The sequence below is a fragment of the Geotrypetes seraphini genome, chromosome 8 (assembly GCF_902459505.1).
Source record: "Geotrypetes seraphini chromosome 8, aGeoSer1.1, whole genome shotgun sequence".
Classification (NCBI taxonomy): Eukaryota; Metazoa; Chordata; class Amphibia; order Gymnophiona; family Dermophiidae; genus Geotrypetes; species Geotrypetes seraphini.
In genome coordinates, this window is record NC_047091.1 from 19,544,310 (window position 1) to 19,572,147 (window position 27,838).

The 27,838-nt window shown below is 45.6% G+C and overlaps 1 protein-coding gene across 1 annotated transcript in view; it reads left to right on the forward strand.

Moving 5' to 3' along the window:
• Positions 1 to 27,838, forward strand: part of TIMM50 (translocase of inner mitochondrial membrane 50) — a 71,257-nt gene that overhangs the window by 12,023 nt on the left and 31,396 nt on the right. The window contains 2 exon segments of the mRNA XM_033953536.1: positions 4,152 to 4,183; positions 25,582 to 25,603. Of these exon segments, the coding sequence (XP_033809427.1) occupies positions 4,152 to 4,183; positions 25,582 to 25,603 (54 nt within the window).

Below are 27,838 nucleotides of genomic sequence, written 5' to 3' on the forward strand. Positions count from 1 at the left end.
CATCCAGCATCTGTATTACAGAATTCTGAGCCACCTGTAATGTGTGCAAATATAGGAATAGCCTTACTGGATCAGACCAATGGTCCATCTAGCCCAGTATCCCATCTTCACGGAGGCCGATCCAGGTCACAAGTACCTGGCAAAAACCCAAATAGCAGCAGCATTTCATGCCACCAATCCAGAACAAACAGTGGCTTCTCCCTTGTCTGTCTCAACGGCAGTTTATGGACTTTTCCTCCAGGAATTTGTCTAAACTTTTTTTTTTTAAACCAGCTACATTAACCATTCTTACCACATCCTCTGGCAACGCATTCCATAGCTCAACTATTCTCTGCATGAAAAAATGTTTTCTCCTATTGGTTTTAAAAGTATTACTCTGTAACTTCGAGTGTCCCCTAGTCTTTGTAAATCTTGATGCAGTAAAAACTTGATCCACTTGTACCCGTTCTCAGGATTTTGTAGCCTTCAATCATATCTCCCCTCGGCCATCTACATAGTAACATAGTAGATGATGGCAGATAAAGACCCGAATGGTCCATCCAGTCTGCCCAACCTGATTCAATTTAAATTTTTTTTTTTTTTTTTTCTTTCTTCTTAGCTATTTCTGGGCGAGAATCCAAAGCTTTACCCGGTACTGTGCTTGGGTTCCAACTGCCGAAATCTCTGTTAAGACTTACTCCAGCCCATCTACACCCTCCCAGCCATTGAAGCCCTCCCCTGCCCATCCTCCTCCAAATGGCCATGCACAGACACAGACCGTACAAGTCTGCCCAGTAACTGGCCTAGTTCAATCTTTAATATTATTTTCTGATTCTAAATCTTCTGTGTTCATCCCACGCTTCTTTGAACTCAGTCACAGTTTTACTCTCCACCACCTCTCTCGGGAGCGCATTCCAGGCATCCACCACCCTCTCCGTAAAGTAGAATTTCCTAACATTGCCCCTGAATCTACCACCCCTCAACCTCAAATTATGTCCTCTGGTTTTACCATTTTCCTTTCTCTGGAAAAGATTTTGTTCTACGTTAATACCCTTTAAGTATTTGAACGTCTGAATCATATCTCCCCTGTCTCTCCTTTCCTCTAGGGTATACATATTCAGGGCTTCCAGTCTCTCCTCATACGTCTTCTGGCGCAAGCCTCCTATCATTTTCGTCGCCCTCCTCTGGACCGCCTCAAGTCTTCTTACGTCTTTCGCCAGATACGGTCTCCAAAACTGAACACAATACTCCAAGTGGGGCCTCACCAATGACCTGTACAGGGGCATCAACACCTTCTTCCTTCTACTGACTACGCCTCTCTTTATACAGCCCAGAATCCTTCTGGCAGCAGCCATTGCCTTGTCACACTGTTTTTTTTCGCCTTTAGATCTTCGGACACTGTCACCCCCAAGGTCCTCTCCCCTCCGTGCTATCAGCTTCTCTCCTCCAGCATATACGGTTCCTTCCTATTAATTAATCCCCAAATGCATCTCTTTTCCAAGCTGAAGAGCCCCAACCTCTTTAGTCTTTCCTTATACGAGAGGAGTTCTGTCCCATTTATCATGTTGTTGGGAATCCCAGAAATGCAAGATTACAATAATCCAGCCCAGCAAGCACTACAGGCTGAACAACTTTCTTAAAATCATACATTGTCAAATATGATTGAAGCTGACTTAACACCTGCAATTTAAAATAAGTTTTTGTGATTACATTCTGTACATGTAACCGAAAACTGAGTTAAGAATCCAACAGAACACCTAACTAGGCCGCACTTTCAGCAGTTTTCACCTGGCTATTCAGCACATTAAGAACATAAGCAATGCCTCTGCTGGGTCAGACCTGAGGTCCATCGTGCCCAGTAGTCCGCTCACGCAGCGGCCCAACAGGTCCAGGACCTGTGCAGTGATCCTCTATCTATACCCCTCTATCCCCTTTTCCAGCAGGAAATTGTCCAATCCTTTCTTAAACCCCAGTACCGTACTCTGCCCTATAACGTCCTCTGGAAGCGCATTCCAGGTGTCCACCACACGTTGGGTAAAGAAGAACTTCCTAGCATTCGTTTTGAATCTGTCCCCTTTCAACTTTTCCAAATGCCCTCTTGTTCTTTCATTTTTTGAAAGTTTGCAGAATCTGTCCCTCTCTACTCTCTCTATGCCCTTCATGATCTTGTAAGTTTCTATCATATCCCCTCTAAGTCTCCTCTTCTCCAGGGAAAAGAGACCCAATTTCTCCAATTTTTCTCTATCTTTCTCTCTCTCTCTCTCTTTCTCTCTCTCTCTCTTTCTCTCTCTATTTCTGTCTCTCTCCCTTTCTCTCTCTCTTTCTGTCCCTCTCTACTCTCTCTATGCCCTTCATGATCTTGTAAGTCTCTATCATATCCCCTCTAAGTCTCCTCTTCTCCAGGGAAAAGAGTCCCAGTTTCTCCAATCTTTCTCTCTCTCTTTCTGTCTTTCTCCCTTTCTCTCTCTCTTTCTGTCCCTCTCTACTCTCTCTATGCCCTTCATGATCTTGTAAGTCTCTATCATATCCCCTCTAAGTCTCCTCTTCTCCAGGGAAAAGAGACCCAGTTTCTCCAATTTTTCTCTATCTTTCTCTCTCTCTCTCTCTCTTTCTCTCTCTATTTCTGTCTCTCTCCCTTTCTCTCTCTCTTTCTGTCCCTCTCTACTCTCTCTATGCCCTTCATGATCTTGTAAGTCTATCATATCTCCTCAAGTCTTACAAGGTACTTCGTCTCTGGCCCTATTCAAACCTAGGCTAAAACCCACCTTTTTCAGGTTCCTTTTAAATTTTAACTCTTTATTTGCTTGTTTAATACCCCACTCCATGTTTTAATTGTTTCCATAATGAATAAAACTCTACGTAGTATCGTATTTTATTTATTTATTTATTCATTTTTATAGCCTGTCCTCCCCATTTTTTTCTGATAGCGAAAACGTCTGTTTGGTTTTTTTTGCATGGGGTTTTAGCTAATTTGTATGGCTGGATCGGAAATTGGGCGATGGAGGGGAAAAACACACGATGAGCCGCTTTGTGCATCGGGTCGGTAAAAGCGATCATTGCTAAAGCTGTGAAAACAGGTTTAGCGACGATTGCTGACTTTAGTGCATCTAGCCCAGGGTCACAAAGCAGCGTGGGTTGAACCTGCAACCTCAGGGTGCTGAAGCTGTAGCTTTAACCACTGTAGTTATTTGTCTTATAATGTTTGTTCATTAAAAATCTTTATATACCGCATAATTTACCAAATAGGATCGAAGCGGTTAATAAAGTAATCCAATAAAATGATGAAAGGAACTCCATTAAAAATAGAAAAGGGAGAAAAAAAATTACAGTATACAGAATATATTCGTCTATAATATATAATTCAAATTCTAATATAATACAGCGTAATACAGATTGAAACACTGTATTCAAGTCCTATCAAAATAAAAAAAGCTAATTGTAAATAAGTCTATAAAACTAAATAGATTAAAATAAAACACACTGTAATGAAAGAGATTCAATTACGATAAACATAAAAGACAACCCAAAATAAAAAGAGCACTAGTAGACTTTTACGGGATATATTTCATGGCAGGTGTATTATAGCAACTCTCAAACTTTCTCATGACTAAACATGAGGGGCTGTTCCCTGTTCCGAGCATTATACTTCTCCCTCCGAATCCGCAAAGGTTAGGGGCAGAGCTGGCCCACGAATATGGAAAATTGTGGATAACTTTTAGGGCCGGCTCTGATGCACCCCCGCTGCCCTCCTGCGTCCCGGACCTCCCCAGACCTTACCTTTTGGTCTAGCGGTGCCGCAGGACAGGAGCGATCTTCCTATGTTCCTGCCCCGTGCAGAGCTATCATCAAAAATGGCTGCCGTGAATTCCCGTTGTAGTCTCTTCAGGCTCTGCATGGGACAGGAGTGTAGGAAAATGGCTGTCGCCCCGCGACACCGCTAGATCACCAGATAAAGTCTGGGGAGGTCCGGGACGCAGTGATTTAGCCTTTTAAAACTAGGGGGAGGTCCAGGACAAAAAATCCCGAATAGCCGAATTTGCGGGTACTAAACCCACGGATTCGGAGGGAGAAGTGTACAGTATTTTATTGATATGCAGGGTCACAGGACTGTGCTGATGCTCATATGATCAATGGTGCTAACGCAATCCTCTCTCTCCTGTTTGCTTTCCTAGGTAGTAATTCTGTTGATGAACAAGGGAATAAGGTAAGGGCTGTTTTAATCAAATATGGAGGTAATTTAGAAAAGTTTTTAAGCTGTACCTTTGCTGCTAGCTTTGCTTTGCTGAGGAGAAAGCATAGGCTTGAAATCTGAAAAAGTAAGATGCAGAAGGTCTTTGGGCCACCTTGTGGCAGAATAAAGTAGTGCGTAGAATAACAATAATTCTCTGCAAGGTCACCTTTTGCTGGGATGGAGGAGAGATTTGGACATTTTAGAGCAGGGGTCTCCAAAGTCCCTCCTTGAGGGCTGAATCCAGTCGGGTTTTTCAGGATTTCCCCAATGAATATGCATTGAAAGCAATGCATGCACATAGATCTCATGCTTATTCATTGGGGAGATTCTGAAAACCCGACTAGATTCGGCCCTCAAGGAGGGACTTTGGAGACCCCTGTTTTAAGAATATGGTTTTAGAGGTTACTGGTGCAGGCTGCAGCAGAATTGGGATAGGGTATGGGTGGTATGACAGCAGAAAGAAGAAGGAAGATATTGAGAGATTGGGGAGGTAAGAGCACAGGTCATGGAGAAAGGGGTATGGTTTGCCAAAAAAGCACAAGTTTTGAGTAAAATTATGACTATGTATAAAAACTATGAATATGTAGAAGAAAGGAGGGACAGGAGAGATAATACTTGAAAGGTATTAACGTAGAACAAAATCTTTTCCAGAGAAAGGAAAATGGTAAAACCAGAGGACATAATTTGAGGTTGAGGGGTGGTAGACTCAAGAGCAATGTAAGGAAATTCTTCTTTACGGAGAGGGTGGTGGATGCCTTGAATACGGTCCCGAGGGAGGTGGTGGAGAGGAAAACAGTGACAGAGTTCAAAAAAGCGTGGGATGAACACAGAGGATCTAGAATCAGAAAATAATAGTAAATATTGAAGAACTAAGGCCAGTACTGGGCAGACTTGCACGGTCTGTGTCTGTATATGGCCATTTGGGGGTGGATGGGCTGGGGAGGGCTTAAGTGGCTGGGATGGTGTAGATGGGTTGGAGTGAGCTTTGACGGAGACTTCAGTAGTTGGAACCTAAGCACAGTACTGGGCAGAGCTTTGGATTCTTGCCCAGAAATAGCTAAGAAGAAATTTTTTTTAAAAAAAATTAAATTAAATCAGGTTGGGCAGACTGGATAGACCATTCGGGTCTTTATCTGCTGTCATCTACTATGTTACCTTTTGAGAAACAAGTTAACGATCTGGCTTTTCTGATAAGCTGAGGGCTAAGAATGGATAGAGGAGCTTTGGTACTGCATGGGCTTGGATACGAGGGCTTTCTACCTGTATATTCATCTTGAAATATTCACTTATTTTATTATTATTAAACTTTTTTTATTGGTAAAGAGAATAACAACTCACAACCACAGAACACAGATAAGGATTGTAACAGTTCCAATAACAGTCAAAAGAGGGCCACCTCCCCCCAAAAGAGGACTGGACTCTGATGTCCTCTCAGGGAACAAAGAGACCCAAACACCCCCCAACAGGCCCGTACCCCCCTCCCCCAAACCCCTCTTATTCACTTATTTTATATGCCATCCCATTTATAAATTTGGTATAGTGCTGGTGACTATAAACATTAGGCAAATTGCCAAAAGGACTATGTAATCTACAAATAGCAATGTAAAGATACAATACAATCTAACAGATAATTAAAAATCTCAAAAAGAAATTGAAATACTGGAGGCGATCAAACTTTTATCACAGATTATTTAATGGTCAGGATGCCCTTGATTTGAACAGCGCAGTGAATGCATGTGTGCCCAGACTATAGCAATGTCTTAGAACCAGTTAGAGAAGGAAAAACTCATGCTGAAGGAGGTCATATTTAGGAAAGGAAGGAACCAAAACTTCCCTTTCTCCCACTGGGCTTGCAAGAGACAAGAGCTGTTGGAGGTGGGATCAGCTCTGGCTGTTTGAAGGCAGGTGAGAGCATAAGGTAGCTGCCCCCTGAATCTGAGAACAGAGCAGAAGAGAGCATCTCAGCTTCCCACAGCCTACAAACGACTCTTCTTTCCAAATTCTGCCTCCTCATCCTCCGCTGCTGCCCCCCCTCTCCCGCCGCCTTTCATTAAAGAAAAGCCTTTTCCAAAAGCAACCCCCTGAGAGCACACCATCTCCTCACTTTTCGCTCCTCTTTTTCCCTAAGAATTGTCTTTGGCCTTTTCCGATTTTTCCCCACTCAACAGTGGGATCTACCCATAAGAACATAAGAAACGCCTTCACCGGATCAGACCTTAGGTCCATCTAGTCCGGCGACCCGCACACGCGGAGGCCAAGCTAGGTGCTCCCTGATGGAGACCTTGATTACCCGTATCCCTCAATGTGATTTGCAATAAAGTGTGCATCCAACTTGCGCTTGAATCCCAGAATGGTGGTCTCCGTCACAACCTCCTCCGGGAGAGCATTCCAAGAGTTCACCACTCGATGTGCGAAACAGAACTTCCTGGCATTTGTCCTGGACCTGCCGCCCCTCAGTTTCAGTCCATGACCTCTTGTTCGTGTCACATTTGACAATGTGAATAACGATGTTTCTTGCTCTATTTTGTCGAATCCTTTTAGTATTTTAAAAGTCTCTATCATATCCCCTCGCAGTCTCCTCTTTTCGAGGGTGAACAGTCCCAGTTTTCCAAGGCGTTCTTTGTAGCTCAAATTTTCCATTCCTTTTACTAGTTTCGTGGCTCGCCTCTGCACCCTCTCCAGCAGGGTTATAGCCTTCTTTAGGTATGGAGACCAGTGTTGGATGCAGTATTCCAAGTGTGGTCTGACCATTGCTCTGTAAAGCGGCATTAGGACACCCGCTGATCTACTCGTAATCCCCTGCTGATTATTTGTAAACTGCCCTGCTGCATTTCTTATGTATCTGTTATCTGCATTTAAAGTAAACTAAAGGCTAATAATATAACTGGATAGTCATCAAAATTCAACCATAATAGCCCAGTTAATAGTATGTAATTCATCAATTATCCCAGGACAAGCAGGCAGGTATTCTCACTAGTGGGTGATGTCATCCGACAGAGCCCCGATACGGACGTCTCACAAGCATGTCTTGCTTGAAGAAACTTAGAAGTTTCGAGATGCCCGCACCGCGCATGCGCCAGTGCCTTCCCGCCCGATGGACCGGGCGTGTCTCCTCAGTTCTTTTCTTTCCGCGGAGCTGAGAAGTTTTACTTCAATTCTGCGCTGACTGAATTCCCGTTTTTGCCTTCTAAATTCCGCGATTTTGGGTTTCTTTTACTCTTTTTCGTGTATTTTCTTTCTTTTATTTTAAAAAAAAAAAAAATTTTTCTTCCGGCGAGTCGGCCGGGTCGGCCACGTGGCTCAGGCTCAGGCCCAGCTCCTTCGATCTTGCGGCGGAGCTTTTTCGGCCTATGTCCCGGCCAATCACCGGTTTTAAAAAGTGTAGCAAGTGCCAGCGCGCGATTTCGCTGACGGACCCACATCGATGCTGCCTGCAGTGTCTTGGTCCAGAACATTTCCCGAAATCATGCCGGCCTTGTTCCACTCTAACAGCGTGGGCGTTTAAGCGGCGCTGTCTGTTGTGGGAGTCGATGTTCAAGATGGAAGCTGCTAAGGAACCTTCGGCTTCGACTTCATCGGCCGCTTCGCCTGTCCATGCGAAGCCAGTGACTTCTTCTGTTACTCCGGGCCTTCTGAAGCCGGCTTCGTTTACCCCGGCTTCGGCCCCAAGTTCGTCGCCGGTGCCTGTCCCCGTTTCCTCGGCTCAGGTACCACCTTCTACTATTCCACCTGTGGTCATTAAGGTGCCGAAAGCTTCCAAGCAGAAGCACTCGACCACGAAGGAGCGCGAAAACCGTGCTGGAGGACCCCCTTTCGGTGCGGATCCCTCCATATTGGCTTCGCTACGGTCCCTGCTGGAAGCTCAGTTTGTCGAGCTCATGCAAACTATGGGGCCCAGGTTAATCGCCTCCATTCAGGGTGACCTCCCGGTCCCGATCCCATGGGGCGGGCCACCCCCTCCTCCTCCTCCTCCTCGCCGATCAACCTCGTTGCTTGACGAGGAGGAGCGGCGAAGGGCGACCAGTCCCTCGAGGCGGGCTTCCTTTAGCGACATGCCTCCTTTAGAGCCCATTACGCCTCCGCGCCAACACGGTGCTGTTCCATCGATTGATAATCGAAGTCCTGGGCATAGTAAATTGCAGGAAGAGTTCTTCCGCACTCCGTACCAGGCCTGGGCTGCATCGCGTGAGGCGGCCTCCATCCCGCCCCTTCGATCTACCGCTTCCAGTCCCATTCATTCGCTGGAAGCTTCAGGGGACCATGCGAAGTATCGCCATTCTCGCTCTCCCTCCAGACACCGGGAGGGGCGTCGATCCAGGCACTCATCTCGGCACTCCTCGCGCCATTCTGAGGTTTCACCGCAGAAGAAGCTGCCACGCCTGGGGTACTCCTCCTCTGATTTATCTCCCCCGGAGGGGCCGGAGTATGAGGAACCATCTACCTCTTATTCTCCTTGTCGCTCCCAAGTCTCTCTGGATCCTGAGGCTTCCACTTCATCCAGTCCGTCTCGGAGGCCGGTACTGGCAGACCAATTGTCTTTTTCTTCCTTCCTCCGGCAAATGGCTGATGACTTGGATGTGACTTTGGACACTGGGTCTCGGTATTCTAAGGAGTATCTCGACACCTTGCACTTGCCTAATCCTCCTGCAGAGTCTCTTCGGCTTCCTCTCCATAAATTGCTGGATCAAACATTTATGCGATGTTTTGAGACGCCGTACTCCATTCTTGCGGTCCCGAGCAAATTGGATGCAAGATATCGCATTGTTCATCACAAGGGGTTTGAGGGCGCTCAACTCTCTCACCAATCCCTGCTGGTCGAGTCCTTTCTCAAGCGTTCTCATCCCTCCCAGGTCTATGCCTCTGTACCACCGGGACGAGAGGGCAGGACGATGGATAAGTTCGGTAGGAGAATCTACCAGAATTCTATGATGGCTTCTCGAGTTCTCAATTATAATTTCTTTTTTTCTTCATATTTGGAGTTCTTCTTGCCGGTGCTCCGCAAGTTTACTCCCTACATTGATTCACAGGCTCGATTCGAGTTCGAGGAAGTGGTAGCCTCCCTTTCCCAGCTACGTCTCCAGCTGATGCAGTCCTCGTACGATGCCTTTGAGCTCTCGGCACGTGCTGCCGCCCGTTCCGTGGCCATGCGTTGATTGGCATGGCTTCGAACAATTGACATGGATCCGAACCTCCAAGACAGACTTGCCAATGTGCCTTGTGCGGGCGCCGATCTGTTCGACGAGTCTATCGAGACTGTTACCAAGAAACTTTCAGATCATGAAAAGTCTTTCCAATCTATCCTTCGGCCTAAGCCCAAGCCTCAGCAGTCTCGACCTTCTCGACCGCCTTTGATTTATCAGCGGCGCTACACTCCACGGCAGACTCCTGCTGCGAGGCAACCGGCGAAGAGACAGCCTCCCCAAAAGGCGCAGCAGAAACCTCAGCCGCCGGCTGCACCGAAGGCTACTCAGCCGTTTTGACTCTATTCCAGGGGGCATAACCGACCTCGTTCTGCATCCTCCTGTTTTTCCCATCGGGGGTCGCCTCCACCATTTTTATCATCGATGGGAGGCTATTACCACCGACCTCTGGGTCCTTTCCATCGTAAGAGAAGGATACTCTCTTCAATTCCATCGGGTCCCTCCGGACCACCCTCCAAGAGAGTATCCTTCCAACTTGACACAGACCGCCCTCCTTCTTCAGGAAGCTCAAGCTTTGCTCCGGCTTCGGGCCGTCGAGCCGGTCCCGGTGGACCAGCACAACCGGGGTTTTTACTCCCGGTACTTCCTCGTCCCGAAGAAGACGGGCGACCTGCGACCCATACTGGACCTTCGGGTCCTCAACAAGTTCTTGGTCAAGGAGAGGTTTCGCATGCTGACCCTTGCCTCTCTATACCCCCCTCCTCGAGCGAAACGACTGGTTATGCTCTCTGGATCTCAAGGAGGCCTACACTCACATTCCCATTCATCCGGCCTCCCGCAAGTTCCTCAGATTTCGGGTGGGAAATCTACATCTGCAGTATCGGGTACTTCCATTCGGCCTGTCCTCATCTCCCAGAGTCTTCACGAAGTGTCTGGGCCGCTGCACTTCGGAACAGGGGTCTTCAGGTGTTTCCCTACCTCGACGACTGGCTCATCAAGGCCCCATCTGCTCCAGAGGTCATTTCGGCGACCTTGGCCACGATTTGCTTCCTGCAGAGTTTGGGCTTCGAGATCAACTTCTCCAAATCTCATCTGCAGTCTACCCAGTCTCTTCCCTTCATCGGGGCGGTCCTGGACACCATTCAGCTTCGACCATTCCTTCCTCCTCAGCGCATGGATGCTCTTCTTCATCTCTGCCAGTCTGTGTCTTCTCGCCAGACCATCTCAGCGAGACACATGATGGTCCTCCTGGGGCACATCGCCTCTACAGTTCATGTGACACCTTTTGCCAGGCTCCATCTCCGAATCCCTCAGTGGACCCTGGCTTCTCAATGGACTCAGGTGTCGGACCGTTGACTCGACACATCATAGTCACTCCTGCTCTTCGGCAGTCTCTACTTTGGTGGATGACCTCTTCGAATCTATCCAGAGGTTTGCTGTTTCACACTCCTCTTCACCAGAAGGTTCTCACAACAGATTCCTCGACCTATGCCTGGGGGGCTCATCTGGATGGGCTTCGCACTCAGGGATTCTGGACCAGTGCGGACCGACTCCATCAAATCAATCTTCTCGAGCTCAGAGCCATCTTCTATGCTCTTCAAGCTTTTCAACATCTGCTTCACGACATGGTGGTCCTCATTCGCACAGACAACCAGGTCGCCATGTATTATGTAAACAAGCAAGGGGGCACGGGCTCGTCCTCCCTCTGCCAGGAAGCTCTCAGAGTCTGGGATTGGGCGGTTCGCCACAACGCCTTCCTCAAGGCTGTCTACATTCAGGGGAAGGACAACGTCTTGGCAGACAACTTGAGTCGTCTCCTCCAGCCTCACGAATGGATTCTCCATTCCGACCCCCTTCATCAGATCTTTGCTCAATGGGGGACGCCTCAGATAGACCTCTTTGCGGCTCCCCACAACTTCAAACTGCCTCAGTTTTGCTCCAGGATCTACACTCCTCATCGCCTCGAGGCAGATGCTTTTTTGCTGGATTGGGGGAATCGCTTTCTGTATGCCTTTCCTCCATTTCCTCTCATTCAAAAGACTCTGGTCAAATTGAAATCCGACCAGGCCACCATGATTCTGATAGCTCCTCGGTGGCCCAGGCAACCTTGGTTCTCCCTCCTACTTCAACTCAGCAGCAGGGAACCGGTCCTTCTTCCAGTGTTTCCTTCTCTACTTACTCAACATTAAGGATCACTGCTTCATCCCAACCTGCAGTCTCTCCACCTGACAGCTTGGTTCCTCTCAATGTAACTCCTCACCAGTTTTCCCAGGCGGTGAGGGATGTCTTGGAGGCTTCCAGGAAGCCTGCTACTCGTCAATGCTACTCCCAGAAATGGACTAGATTTTCTTTATGGTGTGTTTCCAATTCCAAGGAACCTCAGCGAGCCTCCCTATCTTCTGTATCGGACTATCTTCTACACCTGTCTCATTCTGGTCTCAAGTCTACATCTATACGAGTCCACCTGAGTGCTATTGCGGCTTTCCATCAGCCTCTACAAGGGAAACCCCTCTCTGCTCATCCTGTGGTTTCCAGATTTATGAAAGGACTTTTCCATGTCAATCCTCCTCTCAAACCTCCCCCAGTGGTTTGGGATCTCAATGTTGTCCTTTCTCAGCTTATGAAACCTCCTTTTGAGCCTCTCAACAAGGCTCTACTTAAGTTTCTCACCTGGAAAGTGGTTTTTCTGGTGGCCCTCACATCTGCTCGCAGGGTCAGTGAGCTTCAGGCCTTAGTGGCGGATCCACCTTTCACAGTATTCCATCATGACAAAGTTGTCCTCCACACTCATCCGAAATTCCTGCCTAAAGTGGTCTCTGAATTTCATCTTAACCAATCCATAGTGCTTCCTGTGTTTTTTCCAAAGCCTCATTCTCATCTTGGAGAATCAGCTCTTCACACTCTGGACTGTAAACGTGCTTTGGCTTTCTACCTGGATCGCACCAAACCACACAGAACTGCTCCTCAACTTTTCGTCTCCTTTGATCCGAACAAGTTGGGACGACCTGTATCGAAGCGCACCATTTCCAACTGGATGGCGGCTTGTATCTCTTTTTGCTATGCCCAGGCTGGATTACCCCTTCCCTGTAAGGTCACAGCCCATAGGGTCAGAGCGATGGCAGCCTCTGTAGCCTTCCTCTGATCGACACCGATTGAGGAGATTTGTAAGGCTGCCACTTGGTCCTCGGTTCATACATTCACCTCTCATTATTGTCTGGATACTTTCTCCAGACGGGATGGACAGTTTGGCCAAACAGTATTACAAAATTTATTCTCCTAAGTTGCCAACTCTCCCACCATCCCATTGAGGTTAGCTTGGAGGTCACCCACTAGTGAGAATACCTGCCTGCTTGTCCTGGGATAAAGCAATGTTACTTACCGTAACAGTTGTTATCCAGGGACAGCAGGCAGCTATTCTCACGTCCCACCCACCTCCCCTGGGTTGGCTTCTCGGCTAGCTACCTGAACTGAGGAGACACGCCCGGTCCATCGGGCGGGAAGGCACTGGCGCATGCGCGGTGCGGGCATCTCGAAACTTCTAAGTTTCTTCAAGCAAGACATGCTTGTGAGACGTCCGTATCGGGGCTCTGTCGGATGACATCACCCACTAGTGAGAATAGCTGCCTGCTGTCCATGGATAACAACTGTTATGGTAAGTAACATTGCTTTTTATAACCCTCTATATAAATATCAATTCATGCAAAACATTTTTGTATGTGTAGAATCCTCAGTAGGCTGTTCATTTCTTTATATGCTTCCAATATATGAATTGCACGAGCCATTGTCTTCACCGGATCATTTAGTAAGAAACAAACTTATCTTATTAATAAGTCAAGGGAGCGCCTCCACCGACATGCCATGTTTCAATTCATTTCTTCAGGGTTGAGGCTCCCAGCATAGAATTATCGAGCTTTGTTCAGATCGCTTTCATGTAGAATTCATTTAGAATTGATATTTATATAATCTGTTATCTGCAGTCATATCCCATAACATCGGTCTGTGTGGTAACAATAATCGGTTTGGTAGTGGTGATAATCAGTCGGTGGTAAATAATAATAAATCGGTCTGTGTAGTTACAGAAGTGATCTGTGCAACATTAAGGGCTCCTTTTATCAAAGCGCAGTAGGGGTTTAACGCGTGAAACCGCCTGCTGTGCTAGCCGCTAACGCCTGCCTTGAGCAGGCGTTAGTTTTTAGCCAGCCGCGGGGGTTAGCGCGTGATGAAATGTCCGACACGCTAACCTTGCTAGCGCGGCGAAGTAAAAGGATCTCTAAGAGTGGATAATCTGCCTCATAGTTTCCAATTTGTAATTTGATAGACCAGCCACCAACAAGTATCTGGTCGGTTTACAGAGCTAAAATTAACATTTTAAAATCATTTTTTTTTTCCTTTATATTTTATTGATTTTTGTTATTAAAAGATAACAAAATACAGTGGTACCTCGGTTTACGAGTGCACCGGTTTGCGAGTGTTTTGCAAGACGAGCAAAACATTTGCAAACTTGGTGCCTCGTATACCGAGCGCGCCTCGATTTGCGAGCGCCACCTCCGCGAACCGGCACCCTCCTCCCCGCCACCATCCGGCACCCCTCCCCCCCCCCCCCCCCGCTGCGACCTGAGATCTCCCAACCCACCCGAACCCTCTTCTTACTTTGATGTAGTCTCCGCACCGGCACCAGCATGTCCTGTGCTGGTGCCGGTGCCCTAAGATCTGCCTCCTGTGCTGGGCCTTGAGCATGTGCGCATGCTCAAGGCCTGAGAGTCTCACATGCCGGTGCTGGTGCGGAGGCTACATCAAAGTAAGAAGAGGGTTCGGGTGGGTTGGGGTGACCTCAGGTCGCGGCGGGGGGGGGGGGGGTGCCGGATCGCGCGGGGGAGGGTGCAGTCACAATTTTGATTATCACCATTTCCATGAAAAGGTACTTCCCAATTCTGCTATTCAGTTTGCCCTCTTTGTAACTTCATTTCAATGAATGTGTGACACACACATACATTGAAATGAAGTTACAAAGAGGGGAAACAGTGTGTGTGTGGGGGGAGGGGGTGCAGGGACCCCCGGGCGCTGTCTTCATGGGGGAGGGGCACCAGAGCAGCACCTCCTCTCTGCCCCCTCACATACCTTTTTCACCCCCCTTTTTCAAAACTATAAGCGTGGTTTTTAGTGCCGGCCGTGAATAGCAGAATTGGGAAGTACCTTTTCTTGGAAATGGTGATAATCAAAATTGTGACGGAATTCAAAAATGTGTGGGATAAGCTTGGAGGATTCTTTTATTGGATGATGGAATAACAATATAAGGCATTTCCATTCAAGTAAAACAACCAACTTGTGCATTTAAAACACTTGGAAAAAAAAAAAAGAGAGAAAGTTGGGAAGGGATAGGGTGGAGAGGGACAACCTTAACAATAAAGCAGAGGGTAACTGCTAAGAGTGACAGGTATAACACTGAAAAGAAAGGGGCATCAAGCTCAGTCCCGACCACCTTTCTGGGCAGACTGGATGGACCATGCTGGTTTCTATCTGCTGTCGTGGTGCTATTGATGTTCAGTCCCTAAGCTTAGACCTAGGAGACAGTGGCAGTGCAGCATTTCCCAGGGTCTTGTAGAGGAAATGGCCCCCAGGATCACCTCCTTTCTCCACTCCCTCCTTTCACGTATTGCTCTTTTGCCTTTGATGTGGAGTTCCGAGGACCTACTGCCGGTCACCTCCCTGTGAATTGAGGGGCTGCTAATGAGGTGACATTAAGCAGGCACATGTCTGCAGCCCCAGAGTCTTCACCACTTTGCAAAGTTTGGGATTCAGATGCTAATCACACACTTCCTCTCACCTGCCAGGTGAGGAACTGCCAGCATGCTCTATCTCTGCTGGTGAGAGACTAGCCATCCTCCATCTGTCTCTCCTTGTCATCTCTGTTCTCTTTTCTGACTGTATAGAGAAATGATCTTAAGTATATCTATTCTTTTTGATCATAAATTAGTAGCAGATGGTTTTATAGCATAAACTGTGTGTAGTTTTCTAAGCCTTTGGTGACTCAGTATTGTGACTGTCATTCAGGGTAACTTGTTCTCTGTGTTGTCTGTCTGTCTCTCTCTGTGTCTGTCTCTCTATATGCATGCATTGTTGGTGTCCCCGCTTCTGATTTTCTCCCCATTCTTTCCAAGTAGTGGCAGGGCAGGATTAATTCGTCGAGGGCCCCTAGGCATACAAGTGCACTGGGCCCCCTGCCCCGCCCCACCCCACCATACGCCCAGGCGGAAACAGGAAGCTGCGTCAGAGGGAAGCTTTGGGCAAGCAGCACCGCTTGCACAATTACAGTTCCCGTTGCCTTTTCTTACCCGCGTTGCTTGCTTATCTTACTTTCCGTCGATGGGGGGGAGGCCGCGTTGCCGATCGATGCTGGAGGGGCCCATCGCCGTTTGGAAAAAACAATGTTGATGCCCTCCTTCATCGGGCCTCCCTGACCATTTCAGGCCCTAGGCCCGTGCCTACTTGGCCTATTGGTTAATCCTGGCCTGGGTAGTGGTTCTGTTTGAAGTCTGTGGGAGAGTTCTTTCCCCCTCTTCCCTTTGGTGTTCTTGCTTATTAGACAGAATGTTAATGGGGCAGCCGACAGCTTTCCCTGCTGGTGTAAGGAGGTACATGTATCTGCCTTTCATCCTTTGTCACACTTAGCACCTGTGTGAGAGCCACATGGCAGCAGCCACCCCCTTCCTCCTTTGTATATGGGGGACTTTAATCTGAGGTCTCTGCCACGCTCCTTCTACATTCTAAATGACACCCTGACTGCTACATTTGTGCCCTAAAGGTGCTTTCTAAATAAGGGCTACATTCGCTATGCAAACCGATCGTGTACCGATCGGTTTGTGAGCCCTTTGCGACCCAGTTTCCCTCCTGCAGTATTCACTAACCTGTTTTGCGATCCGATCCGCGCATGCAAATGAGGGGAACTGCATGCAAAGTAAGTAGGGACGCTATTCACTAAACAAATTTCCCGATCTGACCAGGCTGGCCGATCAACCTAAGAAGCGACTGCTGGAAACCAGTCGAAAACGGATTGTTCCGATTCGGGCAGATTAGTCCACATTAATGGAGCCAAATACTACTACACTTCAATTATAAGGGAAGTAAATCACTGCTTTATCTGTCCAGTGCTGTATGCCGGCCATGCATGAGATAGATTTGCATCTCAAGGAGGCAGTGCATGCAAATCCATCTCGTACATATTCATTGTGGATATCCTGAAAACCTGACCTGGCTCCGGCTCTCGAGGACCGGAATTGCCTACCCCTGACCTAGCATGTTATCTGGATATCTGTAGTATCTCAGAAATTGTTTTAGCCGATATTGCCAATCTTCCAAAATCAGGTCTTGGATGTGGGTCAACAGTTTAAGGAGTTGACATTGTTTGAGGCCTCCAAGACCTTGCTGCATCTTCAGCCTCGAAATCTCCACGCTGAAAGTTTGCACACCACTTCTTCACTGTGGAATAGGATGGGCATTTGCATTCATGGATTTCCTTTGGCATTTTCTTCTGCAAGAATAGGAACTTCATGATGGCTCGGAGTTCCACACTTAAAAATTTCACACATTTCATTGACATGGTTCAATCAGTGATCTGAGAACTTTTCAGCATCCCCTCATAGTATGCATTCTGTGGCAAATCTTTGCCTCCTAGTTTGTTTTCTGAACATAGGCAGCTGTGACATTCTAATCCTGCCCATGTGCATTACACCTGAATAATTGCACAAAAGTACTATACGGCCTTACCCCCAAGTACATAACGGACCTTTTCTCATTTTCTAATAACAAACGCAAGAGAAACACACACTCAAAATTCATTTCCCCTCCTGTTAGAGGCTGCAAAATGAAAAAACACCACGAACACCTTCTCTCTCACCAAGCAGCCCTATGGGGCAAAGACCTTGACCAACTGCTCTCACCCACTACCTACGGGGAATTTAGGAAACGCCTAAAAATATACCTGTTCCAGAAATACCTAAACAACTGACTGCTCCCCCCTCCCCTCAATCCACCTGAATTTACTGCACTGTTATAAATATAATATATTATCTTCATCCTGTCGTATATATAATATGTTATCTTCATCTTGTTGTAATTTTCGTTGCCTGTTATTCCAAACAGGTCCTGTCGGAAATCATCTACTAAAATGTACACCTTATATTCTACTCAGCAAATAGTAATTCTATACTAATGCCTCTGTATTTCCTCTGAATATCTGCATATTGTATTTCGCTGCATGTCCAGCACTCCCGATTGTAAACCGCCTAGAAGTCGCAAGATTGTGGCGGTATAGAAGAATAAAGTTATTATTATTATTATTAAAGTGGCAACAACTTGGCTGTAGCTTTATTATAAACAGATTGCCAAGCAAGCAAATATGCTTTAAAAAACAGGGTACCTGGCTCCAAAGAGCTAACATATAAATATGTTCTAGTCTGCCGCCATAATCAAGACTGATCAATCCTCATAAGACAACACCAGCACTCCCCTGCCACACAGCCAGGATGCTCAGCTCTGGATGCAATGATCTCGGCTGCATGTACTTCACTGTGATGAAGTTAGAACTGCATTAACATCCTGGGATATATCCGCCAACCAAGCTGTAACTTTGCAAAAGAGAGAAGGGCCGACGAGATGGTAAGGAGGAAGAGGATGCGCTTTCTGAATGCCAACTGAAGATGACATCCGGGAACTTGCAAGGGGCAAGAAAGAGCAACAGCACTGGTTTCCAATCTATTCATCCTGTATCAAAATGCAGCAAAGTAAGGAGGAGTGAGCTGCAAAGACAGAGTAAAAGCAAGTTAGGAGCCTTGATGGTTGGTGAAGAAAGAGAACTGGGAGTAGGGGGTTCAAACCATAGGGCTGCAAAGGGAGAACTGGAGGGGTCTTACTGGGAAGGGATTAGAAGAGACAGACAGACAAAGCAAGCTGGATATGTAGCTTGGGGTAGGAGGCAAGGAAAGCCTGATATGTGTTTGGGGAGGGAAGGAAGAATTAAGATTAATTTTGCATCTGTAACAACTTTTTTTCTTTTATACGCTGCCTTTGAGTAATAATTTATTGTTATGTGGAAAAATAGTATGCAAGTTTTCCAAAATTCTAAAATACCATTTTTCAGACAGAATTTCCCCTGGAGTATTTTTTTATGCATAATCACAACTCCGATTGTACAGTGCAGTGTATGCTGACATTGCTTTATAAATAGCTCTTTCTGCTGTACAGTACTGTATACAGTGATGGTTCTTTTATGAATAATAACCAGAATTAAATGTCATTAATCTCTGACTATCCAGTGCTAGGTATGGTGATTATTTATGGTATCGCAATATAATAATAGTTGGTTTGTACCTAAATCTGACTTGAAGCGGTCCAGAGGAAGGTGACAAAAATGGTAAGGGGTTTGAGCCAAAAGATTCATGAGAAGAGATTGGAAGACCTAAATATGTTTACTCTGGAGGAGAGGAGGGACAGGGGAGATATAATAACATGTTTAAATACTTGAAAGATATTATTATAGAACCAATTTTTTTCCAGAGAAGGGAAAATGGTAAAACTAGAGGGCATAACTTGAGGATGCAGGGAGGAAGATTTAGGAGTAATGCTAGGAAATTCTTTTTCACAGAGAGGGTGGTGGATGCCTGGAGGGAAGTGGTGGAGAAGAAAACGGTGATGGAATTCAAAAAGGCTTGGGATAAACACAGAGGATCTCCAATTAAAAAATGAATGGTATAAATTAAAGAACTAAGTTGGGTACTGGGCAAACTTGCATGGTCCTTGTCCCATATGTGGTGATTCGGTGTAGGGTGGGCTGGGGAGGGCATCAATGGGAACTACAGTATCTTGGAACATGAGGACGTTAGTGACCAGACTTTAAGGTAGGTATCCTGCAAATAATGGGATGGTTGGATAGGCTTGAGTGAGCTTGGATAGCAACTCCAGTGGTTGGAACCTAGGACAGTACCAGGTGGACTTTAGGGTCTACTGCTCAGAAATATCAAATTAAAAAGACAAGTTAGTTTAATCATGAATGTATAATCTGTATCACTAATGGGCAGATTGGATGGACCATTCATTCTGCCATTATTCACTATGTTACTGTGTTTTTTGTACACTTCCACTAGCATTTAAGTATCGAACACTGAAGGGAAGGGAATGGGGACTTGTATACAGCTCTTTTTGTGGCTTTGCCATTCAAAGCAATGGGCACTGGAGACCTCAGTGGGTACAGTCGCACTGTAATATCAACTGACAGTAGTAATATCATGGACCCCCATTTTAATAGGTCAAAAAATCTCCACAAATTAATTTTATGTTGAACCACACTCCTGCTTCTGCATATTCCAACAACAAAAATATTTTTGTATATTTTTATATATAATATAAGAGCCATTTTAGCACTGTCCAAGGTGTCATTCAAACACATGAAACTTGAAAAATATATCATTTAAATCGATAGCACTTACCCTCAGTGTAATTCCATTTTTAATCCATAGCACCAATCTTCAATTGAATATTTTTGTAGTGTGAGTTTGTCTCGTGCAACCCACCTCCAGCTCAGTTCGTGTATCATCCCTATAGGTGCAAATCTGCTGCCTAGCTATCCCATCCCCAGTCCACACTTCTATCCTTCCCTGGGGGGCCCAGAACAGGAATGTCTTCTTGAACTTTCCATTCTTCATAAAGGTACATCAGTACATCAGCCCCCACCTTTGGGGCCTGGCATCTCTTATCAGTTCTTAGGTTCCTGGAGCTAGTGTGCCCATATTTGGAGTGCTCTGCTCAGGGCTGTGGAGTCGGAGTCGGAGACAATTTTGGGTACCTGGAGTTGGAGTCGTGGGTTAATTATATATATATATTAATATATATTAATTATATATAGTGACAGGAACTCTCACTAGGTGGCAGTATTGTACAGACAATTCGGATGTTTTTCAAGGTTTCATGGAACATTAAAGAGTTTTTAGCAATGATTTTACAGAATAGATAACCATCTTTGCACAGTTTTTCTTCTCTTTCTCTCTCATTGATGCATTCCCCTCTCCCCCTCATATACATATATACAGTGCATCCTTATCCCCTCACATGGTGCTTTTTTTCTCTCCTGTCCTCCAGTTTTGACTATTGCAGCTTGAAGCAAATGGGGGCTCTGAGATGATTTTACTTACCTGTTCTGATTGTTGCATGCTGTAGAATTAGAAAGGGTTAAGTATCCCAGAGCAGGAGACAGAACAATCTTAAGGCTGGGTCTGATTCTAGGAAGGTTTTAGGCACGAGCAGAGAGATTGTCCATTTGCCTGGCTCTGTCTGCAGGAATATATTAGGAAAAGTGAGCGAGTGATCACTGTGACTACTGATGCCAGTGCAATCTGACTGAGAAAAGTAACTACAACTAGGAACATAAGAACAGCCTTACTGGATCAGACCAAAGGTCCATCTAGCCCAGTATTCCGATTTCAATCTAAGTCACAAGTACCTGGCAAAACCCCAAATAGTAGCAGCATTCCATGATGATAACGGGGATGGATTTTGTGGACCTCGATCATATCTCCCCTCAGCTGACACTTTTCCAAGCTGAAGAACCCTAACCTTTTTAGTCTTTCCTCATACGAGAGGAATTTCATCCCCTTTATCATCTTGGTGGCTCTTCTTTGAACCTTTTCTAATGCCACTATATCTTTTTTGAGATAAGGAGACCAGAACTGAATGCAATACTCAAGGTGAAGTCGCATCATTGAGCGATACAGAGGCATTATAACATTCTTAGTCTTGTCTACCATCCCAGCTGCCACTGCACATTGGGCAGAAGGTTTCAGTGTATTGTCCACGATGACACCCAGATCTTTTTCTTGAGCACTGACCCCTCCCCCCCCGTAGCATCTGGTAACTATGATTTGGATTCTTCTTCCCAATGTGCATCACTTTGCATTTGTCCACATTACATTTCATCTGCCATTTGGACCGCCCAGTTTTCCAATTTCCTAAGGTCTTCCTGCAGTTTTTCACAGTCCGCATGCGTTTTAACAACTTTGAACAATTTTTGTGTCGGCTGCAAATTTAATCACCTCGCTCATAGTTCCAATTTCCAGATCATTTATAAATAAGTTAAATAGCACCAGCCCCAGTACAGATCCCTGTGGCACACCACTATTTGCCCTCCTCCTCCGGTAGCTGTCTTTGGAGGTCCACATTCCAAGACACCTACTGAGGACTGTGGAAGGAGCTAGTTGTGGACCTCCAAGGTGCTGGTTTGGGTGGGGCCAGTGCTAAGATACTCTCTCTAAGATCCAGCAGATGGTGCTATGCCTGCTGGATTCACAGTCAGCAGTGGCCAATCCAGGTCCCAAGTGCCTGGCAAGATCCCAGAAGAGTAAAACAGATTTTATGCTGCTTATCCTAGAAATAAGCAGTGGGTTTGCCCTGGTACATTTTAATAATGGCTTATAGACTTTTCTTTTAGGAAATTATCCAAACCTTTTTTAAACCCTTCTAAGCTTTTTTTTTTTTTTTTTTTTTTCCTTTTTCAAACAAAATCACAAGTATCCACTTGTTACAGCAAATCTGAGTATTGAATAGTAACAGAATAAATTCCAATATTAACATAATAATGTAGGAAAATCCTTCCAGTATTTAATTTTTACAAATTGAAATTAAGAACTTTTAAAGAAAATTTTAACTCTTAAGAAGACCTCAATTGTACAGAGAGAGACAAAATTTCAGAGATAGGGAGATCTCATTCATAGAAGATACTGATCAATATAATAAAGAAATGGATTAATGTGTTTTAAACTTCTGGTCATTAATTAATGCTACCCTTACAGCATTTTCTTAGTATCCAGAAAGCTACGAAGATGTTCAGGCATGTAAAAGATATATTTAATTCCGGTATATCTTATCAAACATTTACAAACCCTTCTAAGCTTAACTGCTTGGGATTTGATGCTTTTCCTGGACAAGCAAGGTGTCGGCCACATGTTGTGGATATTATCTAACGGAGTAGCCCTCTTAGATGCTCAGAGAACCCCCCACCCCCAGCCCCCTTTTATTAAAGAAAAAGGGCTCTGAGCAGACATGCCTCAAACTACGTACATTACATTATATTACATTAGTGGTTTCTATTCCGCCATTACCTTACGGTTCAATGCGGATTACACAAGAATTGTCATGATGTTGCAAAATGCATTAGGTGGATTACATGAGCATTGTCATGATATTAGGAAATGCTTAAGGAGTGGTTTGAACATTTTTGATTTGCTAAGTAGTAGAAAGTATTGTGGGTGAAGCTTGGGGCAGGTCTGGTTCTGTTATTTAGGTTTAATGTATTTTTTGAAAAGTAGGGTTTTTGTTTCTTTTTTGAAGGTTTTGTGGTCGAAGATAGCAGATTTGTGAGTTGTCTGTCCAGCTTTGCTGCTCTGGTGGCTAGTAGGTTGTCGTACATTTTTCTTCATTTGACATTTTTGGTTGGTGGGTGTGTGAATAGTGTGTGGGTTCTCCAATGGTTAAATGTTTTTTGACTGTCCTGAATTATTCAATATATTTATTAATGACCTGGAAATAGGGGCGAAGTGCGAAGTTATAAAATTTGCGGATGACACAAAACTCTCCGGTACGGTTAGATCTGTTGAGGAATGTAAAGAACTCCAAAGGGACCTGAACAAACTGAGTGAGTGGGCAAATAAATGGCAGATGAGCTTCAATGTAGAGAAATGTAAAGTCATGCACACAGGGAAAGGAATCCCGATGTACAACTACACAATGGGGGGGATGATATTGGGAGAAGGCAACCTAGAAAAGGACTTGGGGGTCTTGGTGGATAAAACAATGAAACCAGCGGCACAATGCGCAGCGGCCTCAAAAAAGGCGAACAGAATGTTGGGCATTATCAAAAAAGGTATCACTACCAGAACCAAGGAAGTTATCCTTCCGCTGTATAGGGCAATGGTGCGACCGCATCTGGAGTACTACGTTCAATACTGGTCAATACCTTAAAAAGGATATGGCGACACTCGAGAGGGTCCAGAGAAGAGCAACAAAAATGATAAAGGGCATGGAGAACCTTCCTTATGCTGAGAGGCTGGAGAAGCTGGGGCTCTTTTCCCTGGAAAAGCGGAGACTTAGAGGGGATATGATAGAAACTTACAAGATTATGACGGGTATAGAGAAGGTAGAGAGGGACAGATTCTTCAGACTGGCAGGGGCAACAAAAACTAGAGGGCACTCAAAAAAATTGAAGGGAGACAGATTCAGAACAAATGCTAGGAAGTTCTTCTTCATTCAGAGGGTGGTGGACACTTGGAATGCGCTTCCAGAGGAGGTGGTAGAGCAGAGTACGATTTTGGGTTTCAAAATGGGATTGGACGAGTTCCTGAAGGATAAGGGGATTGAGGGGTACAAGTAGAGGGTTGCTATACAGTACAAAATGCTTGGAGCATTAGATCACTTACAGGTCATTGACCTGGGGGGCCACCGCAGGAGCAGACTGCTGGGCATGATGGACCTGTGGTCTGTCTCAGCAGAGGTGATTCTTATGTTCTTATGTTCTAATTCACCACTTTCTTTTGAAAGAATTTTCACAAGCTTACTGATTCCAGAAGATACGCTGCAGACAGGATGGCTGAAAAGAAGCTGGGCTTCAAGAAATGCCTAGGTTGCAGGATACTGATGAGAGCTTCTGATTCCCACAAGGTATATGTCTGAGGCCTCGGCATAACATGTCTCATTCAGTCCAGCCCTCAAGGCATTCACGTGTCCTCACAAGCTCAATGAGATAAGGCGACACACTCTCCATGAAGTCTTGGCTGAGCAGCCATGGTCAATTGAGTCTTCGGCAATTCACCTCTTCTCTCAACTGCTTCAGTACCATCTTCTTGCCTTACTTCAGCACCATATCTATACATCGTCTGGTCACCATGCCGCCATCTCCTTGGATGGACACCGCACACAACCAATGTTGGAACACTAAGGGCTCATCAGAGGGGGCTAAGTACGCGTACCCGGAGAGACCCCTGGGAGCCATTGAATGATGTCGCCTACATGTGGTTCATTTATCCCCCTGTCCATATAGAACCACTGTTACTGGAAAGTAACTTTGCTAACCTCTGATATTCACTTCTGGCTATATCATAGTAATGTTAACACATTAATATACAGTGCACAGGCAGGGAATGTGCTATTGTGTGATGGCTGTGGAGTTAAAGGTTTGTATTGTAGATAAGAGTTAAGGGAACAATTTAGAGAAGGCCTGCTGTGCTTACAGGCCCATGGAGAAAGGTATCCCTGCAAGCCCATTTTCAAATGGAAACCCTATTATAGGGGCAGGAAAGGGGTGGGGTGGTCTCTGAATAAGAAGCTAGCCACAAGAACAGGGTTTATGTTTTGGCTCATACATTTCCAGCTGCTTTGAAGCAAGTGCCAATATGTTATCACATTGCTCTGTCTTTTACACTTGGGTTGTATTCTGTTTCAAGTTACTTTCAATAAAGTTGTGGGTTGTTTTTTTTTTTTTTAAAGAAAGAAAGCACATCCTGAGCATTCATTTTCAAAGTCCACGTGTTCTCTGCTTGCCCCTCCTTTTTTTCTTTTTACCTGCTGAGGCTTTTCCATCAGTAAACTCCCCATTTACCCACAGAAGTCCCTTTGAATGTTACATGTTTAGGTAGTAATTTTAAAATTGCATGCATTAGTGAATAATATGTACTCTTATCAGATTTTCCAAGCCAAATTATGTGCATGCCATCAAATAAAACCTATGCATGCACTTACATTGCTATTTGGAGTGCATAACTTTTTAAATTCCAAAATGTGCATTTATGTGCATGGACGTGAAAACCCCACCCCAAAATCGCCTCTTGGTCCTACAAGTAAAGTTACACACACACAGGACACTTACAAGGAACTTTACCTGTATGTAGGTGGGTAGTTTTTATAAAGGTTTATTTTCCCTGGGTTAAGCACTGTTTTTACTTGCAGAAATGACTTTTAAAATGATTCTTTCCATTCCTCTGGTGTAGTTGGCATTGAGCTTGCAGTCACTGGTAAAACCAATGTGACACAGACTATAGCATTGTGGGCAGGGCTGCTTTGCAACAGCATATGGGTCCGACTATATCTATGTTTAGGGATTTAATCTCCCGCTTAGGGAAATAGCTATGCAAGAGAGCGCAGTCCCTGCCCATAAACACGTTCTCATCTTTCTATTCTTTCTTTCTCCTGCAGATTCCTGACGAATTTGACAATGGTGAGTATGAAATGAATGATGTAAGAGACTCTAATCACGCATTCTGGTCTGTGCCGGAGGCAGTAGGATTTCCAACCTGTGGTGTGTTGAGCATCTGCAGCTCTAGACCTCTGACCCCTGGTCTGAGCTTGGAAATGGCAGGCAGAGACTATGTATGGGGTAGTAAGAAAGCCCTCCCCTCAATTTGTGTGTGGGAGGCCCAGAGACAGATGTGTGTTTGGAGGGGGGAGACAGAGAGAGGATAATTTCTCTATTAACATGCTGTATGCAGCAGCTGAAACTGATCCCCTTAATTAATCAGTGTTTCGTATGTAACAGGGAGTCTCGTGCATTTCCATATTAATTAGCCTGGTATTAATATTGTAATTAAAAGGAGACACATGGGTAATGTTCCCAGTGGTGAGAGGGGACAAACAGCCTGTGGCATGTCTGCATCCTGTAGGCAGTTCTTTGTGAGCAGAAGGTGAGGTGGGTATATGTATATAAGAAATACAGAATGAAAGGCCAAAGGACAACTAAGTTCTAGTTTCATTACCACTACAATGCTAAAGATCCTCACTTAATACCTAGCTTTTCCCTTCCTTAAACTAGAGATCCTTTGTACTTCTCCTAAGTTCCCCCCCTCCCCCACTTCCACAACCACCACCACCACATTACGGTACTCCTCTCAGGTCACGTCATTGGCGCCTTATCTGTGTCCACATAATAGTTCAAACTCTTCTTACTGACCTACAAGTGTATTTTCTCTGCATCTCTCCTCTCTCCCCATGCTCCCCCCCAGGCACTCTGCTCATCTTGACTAGATTGTAAGCTCTTTTGAGCAGGGTCGGCCTCTTCTGTGTTTCAATGTACAGAGTTGCATATGTCTAGTAACACTATAGAAATGATTAGTAGTAGTAATTCCTTTGGGGGGGAAGGTCATTTTGTGCACTCTTTCACCACTCTATTTATGAATACCATATATACTCGAATATAAACCGGGATTTTTGGGCCATTAAATTGTCCCAAAAATGGAGGTCCTGGTTTTATATTTGGGCCAGCGCCCACCTCCCCAAATTATTGCAGGCTGCCTCCAAGCTCTGCACCTTCCCCCCTCCCTGTCCTGTCCATCGTACCTCCTCTGCCGATTCCTGGTGGTCCAGAGGTACAGCGGGTAGGAGCGAGATTTCCGCACTCCTGCCCAGCTGCTAACCCAGTCGATCAGTGGCTGCAGCGAGATCGGGTTTCTTCAGCCACTGAGCGGCACCAAGCAGGAGCGCGCTTTGGTGCTGCTGCTCGGCTCTGAGTGGCTTCCTGACTTGCTCCCGCGAATTCTCACAACTGATCCTCTCTCGCAATACATTTCTGTGACATCGTCTCTTCGGTCGTTTCAGTGGTGGATGATCTCATCCAATTTCTCCAGAGGTCTGCTTTTTCATCTGCCTCCTCATCAAAAAGTATTGACCAGAAATGCGTCAACTTACCCATGGGGAGCACATCTCAATGGTCTTCAAACTCAAGGTCATTGGTCATCCAGAGAGCAGAAGTTTCCATATCAATCTTCTGGAACTCGGAGCAATTTATTATGCTCTCAAAGCTTTCCAGCATATCCTAATCAATCAAGTCCTCTTGCCTCACACGGACAATCAAGTAGCGATGTACTATATAAACAAGCAAGAATGCACAGGATCTCTCCTTCTTTGCCAGGAAGCTCAAAAGATTTGGCTTTGGAAGACTGCTCGAAACATCTACTTGAGAGCAGTCTACATTCAAAGGGAACAGAATTGCTTGGCGAACAAGCTCAGCAGAATTCTTCAGCCTCATGAATGGACGCTCAACTCTTCAGCTCTCCATCCCATCTTTGCTCAGTGGGGCACTCCTCAAGTGGACTCATTTGCCTCACCCCACAACAACAAGTTGCCTGAGTTCTGTTTCAGACTTTACTCACCTCACCGCCTGGAGGCGAATGCTTTTCTGCTGAATTGGACACACAAGTTTCTCTACGCCTTTCCACCCACACCTCTCATTCTAAGGACTCTTGTCAAAGTCAAGCGGGAGGCAGCCACCATGATTCTCATAGCTCCTCGGTGGCTCAGGCAGCCTTGGTTCTCCCTTCTACTTCAACTTACTGCCAGGGAGCCAATACCTCTGCCGATATTTCCATCTCTTCTTATGCAGAGTCAAGGTGCACTTCTACATCCCAACCTTCTGTTTTTACACCTGATAGCTTGGTATCTCTTGGGCTGACTACAGCTG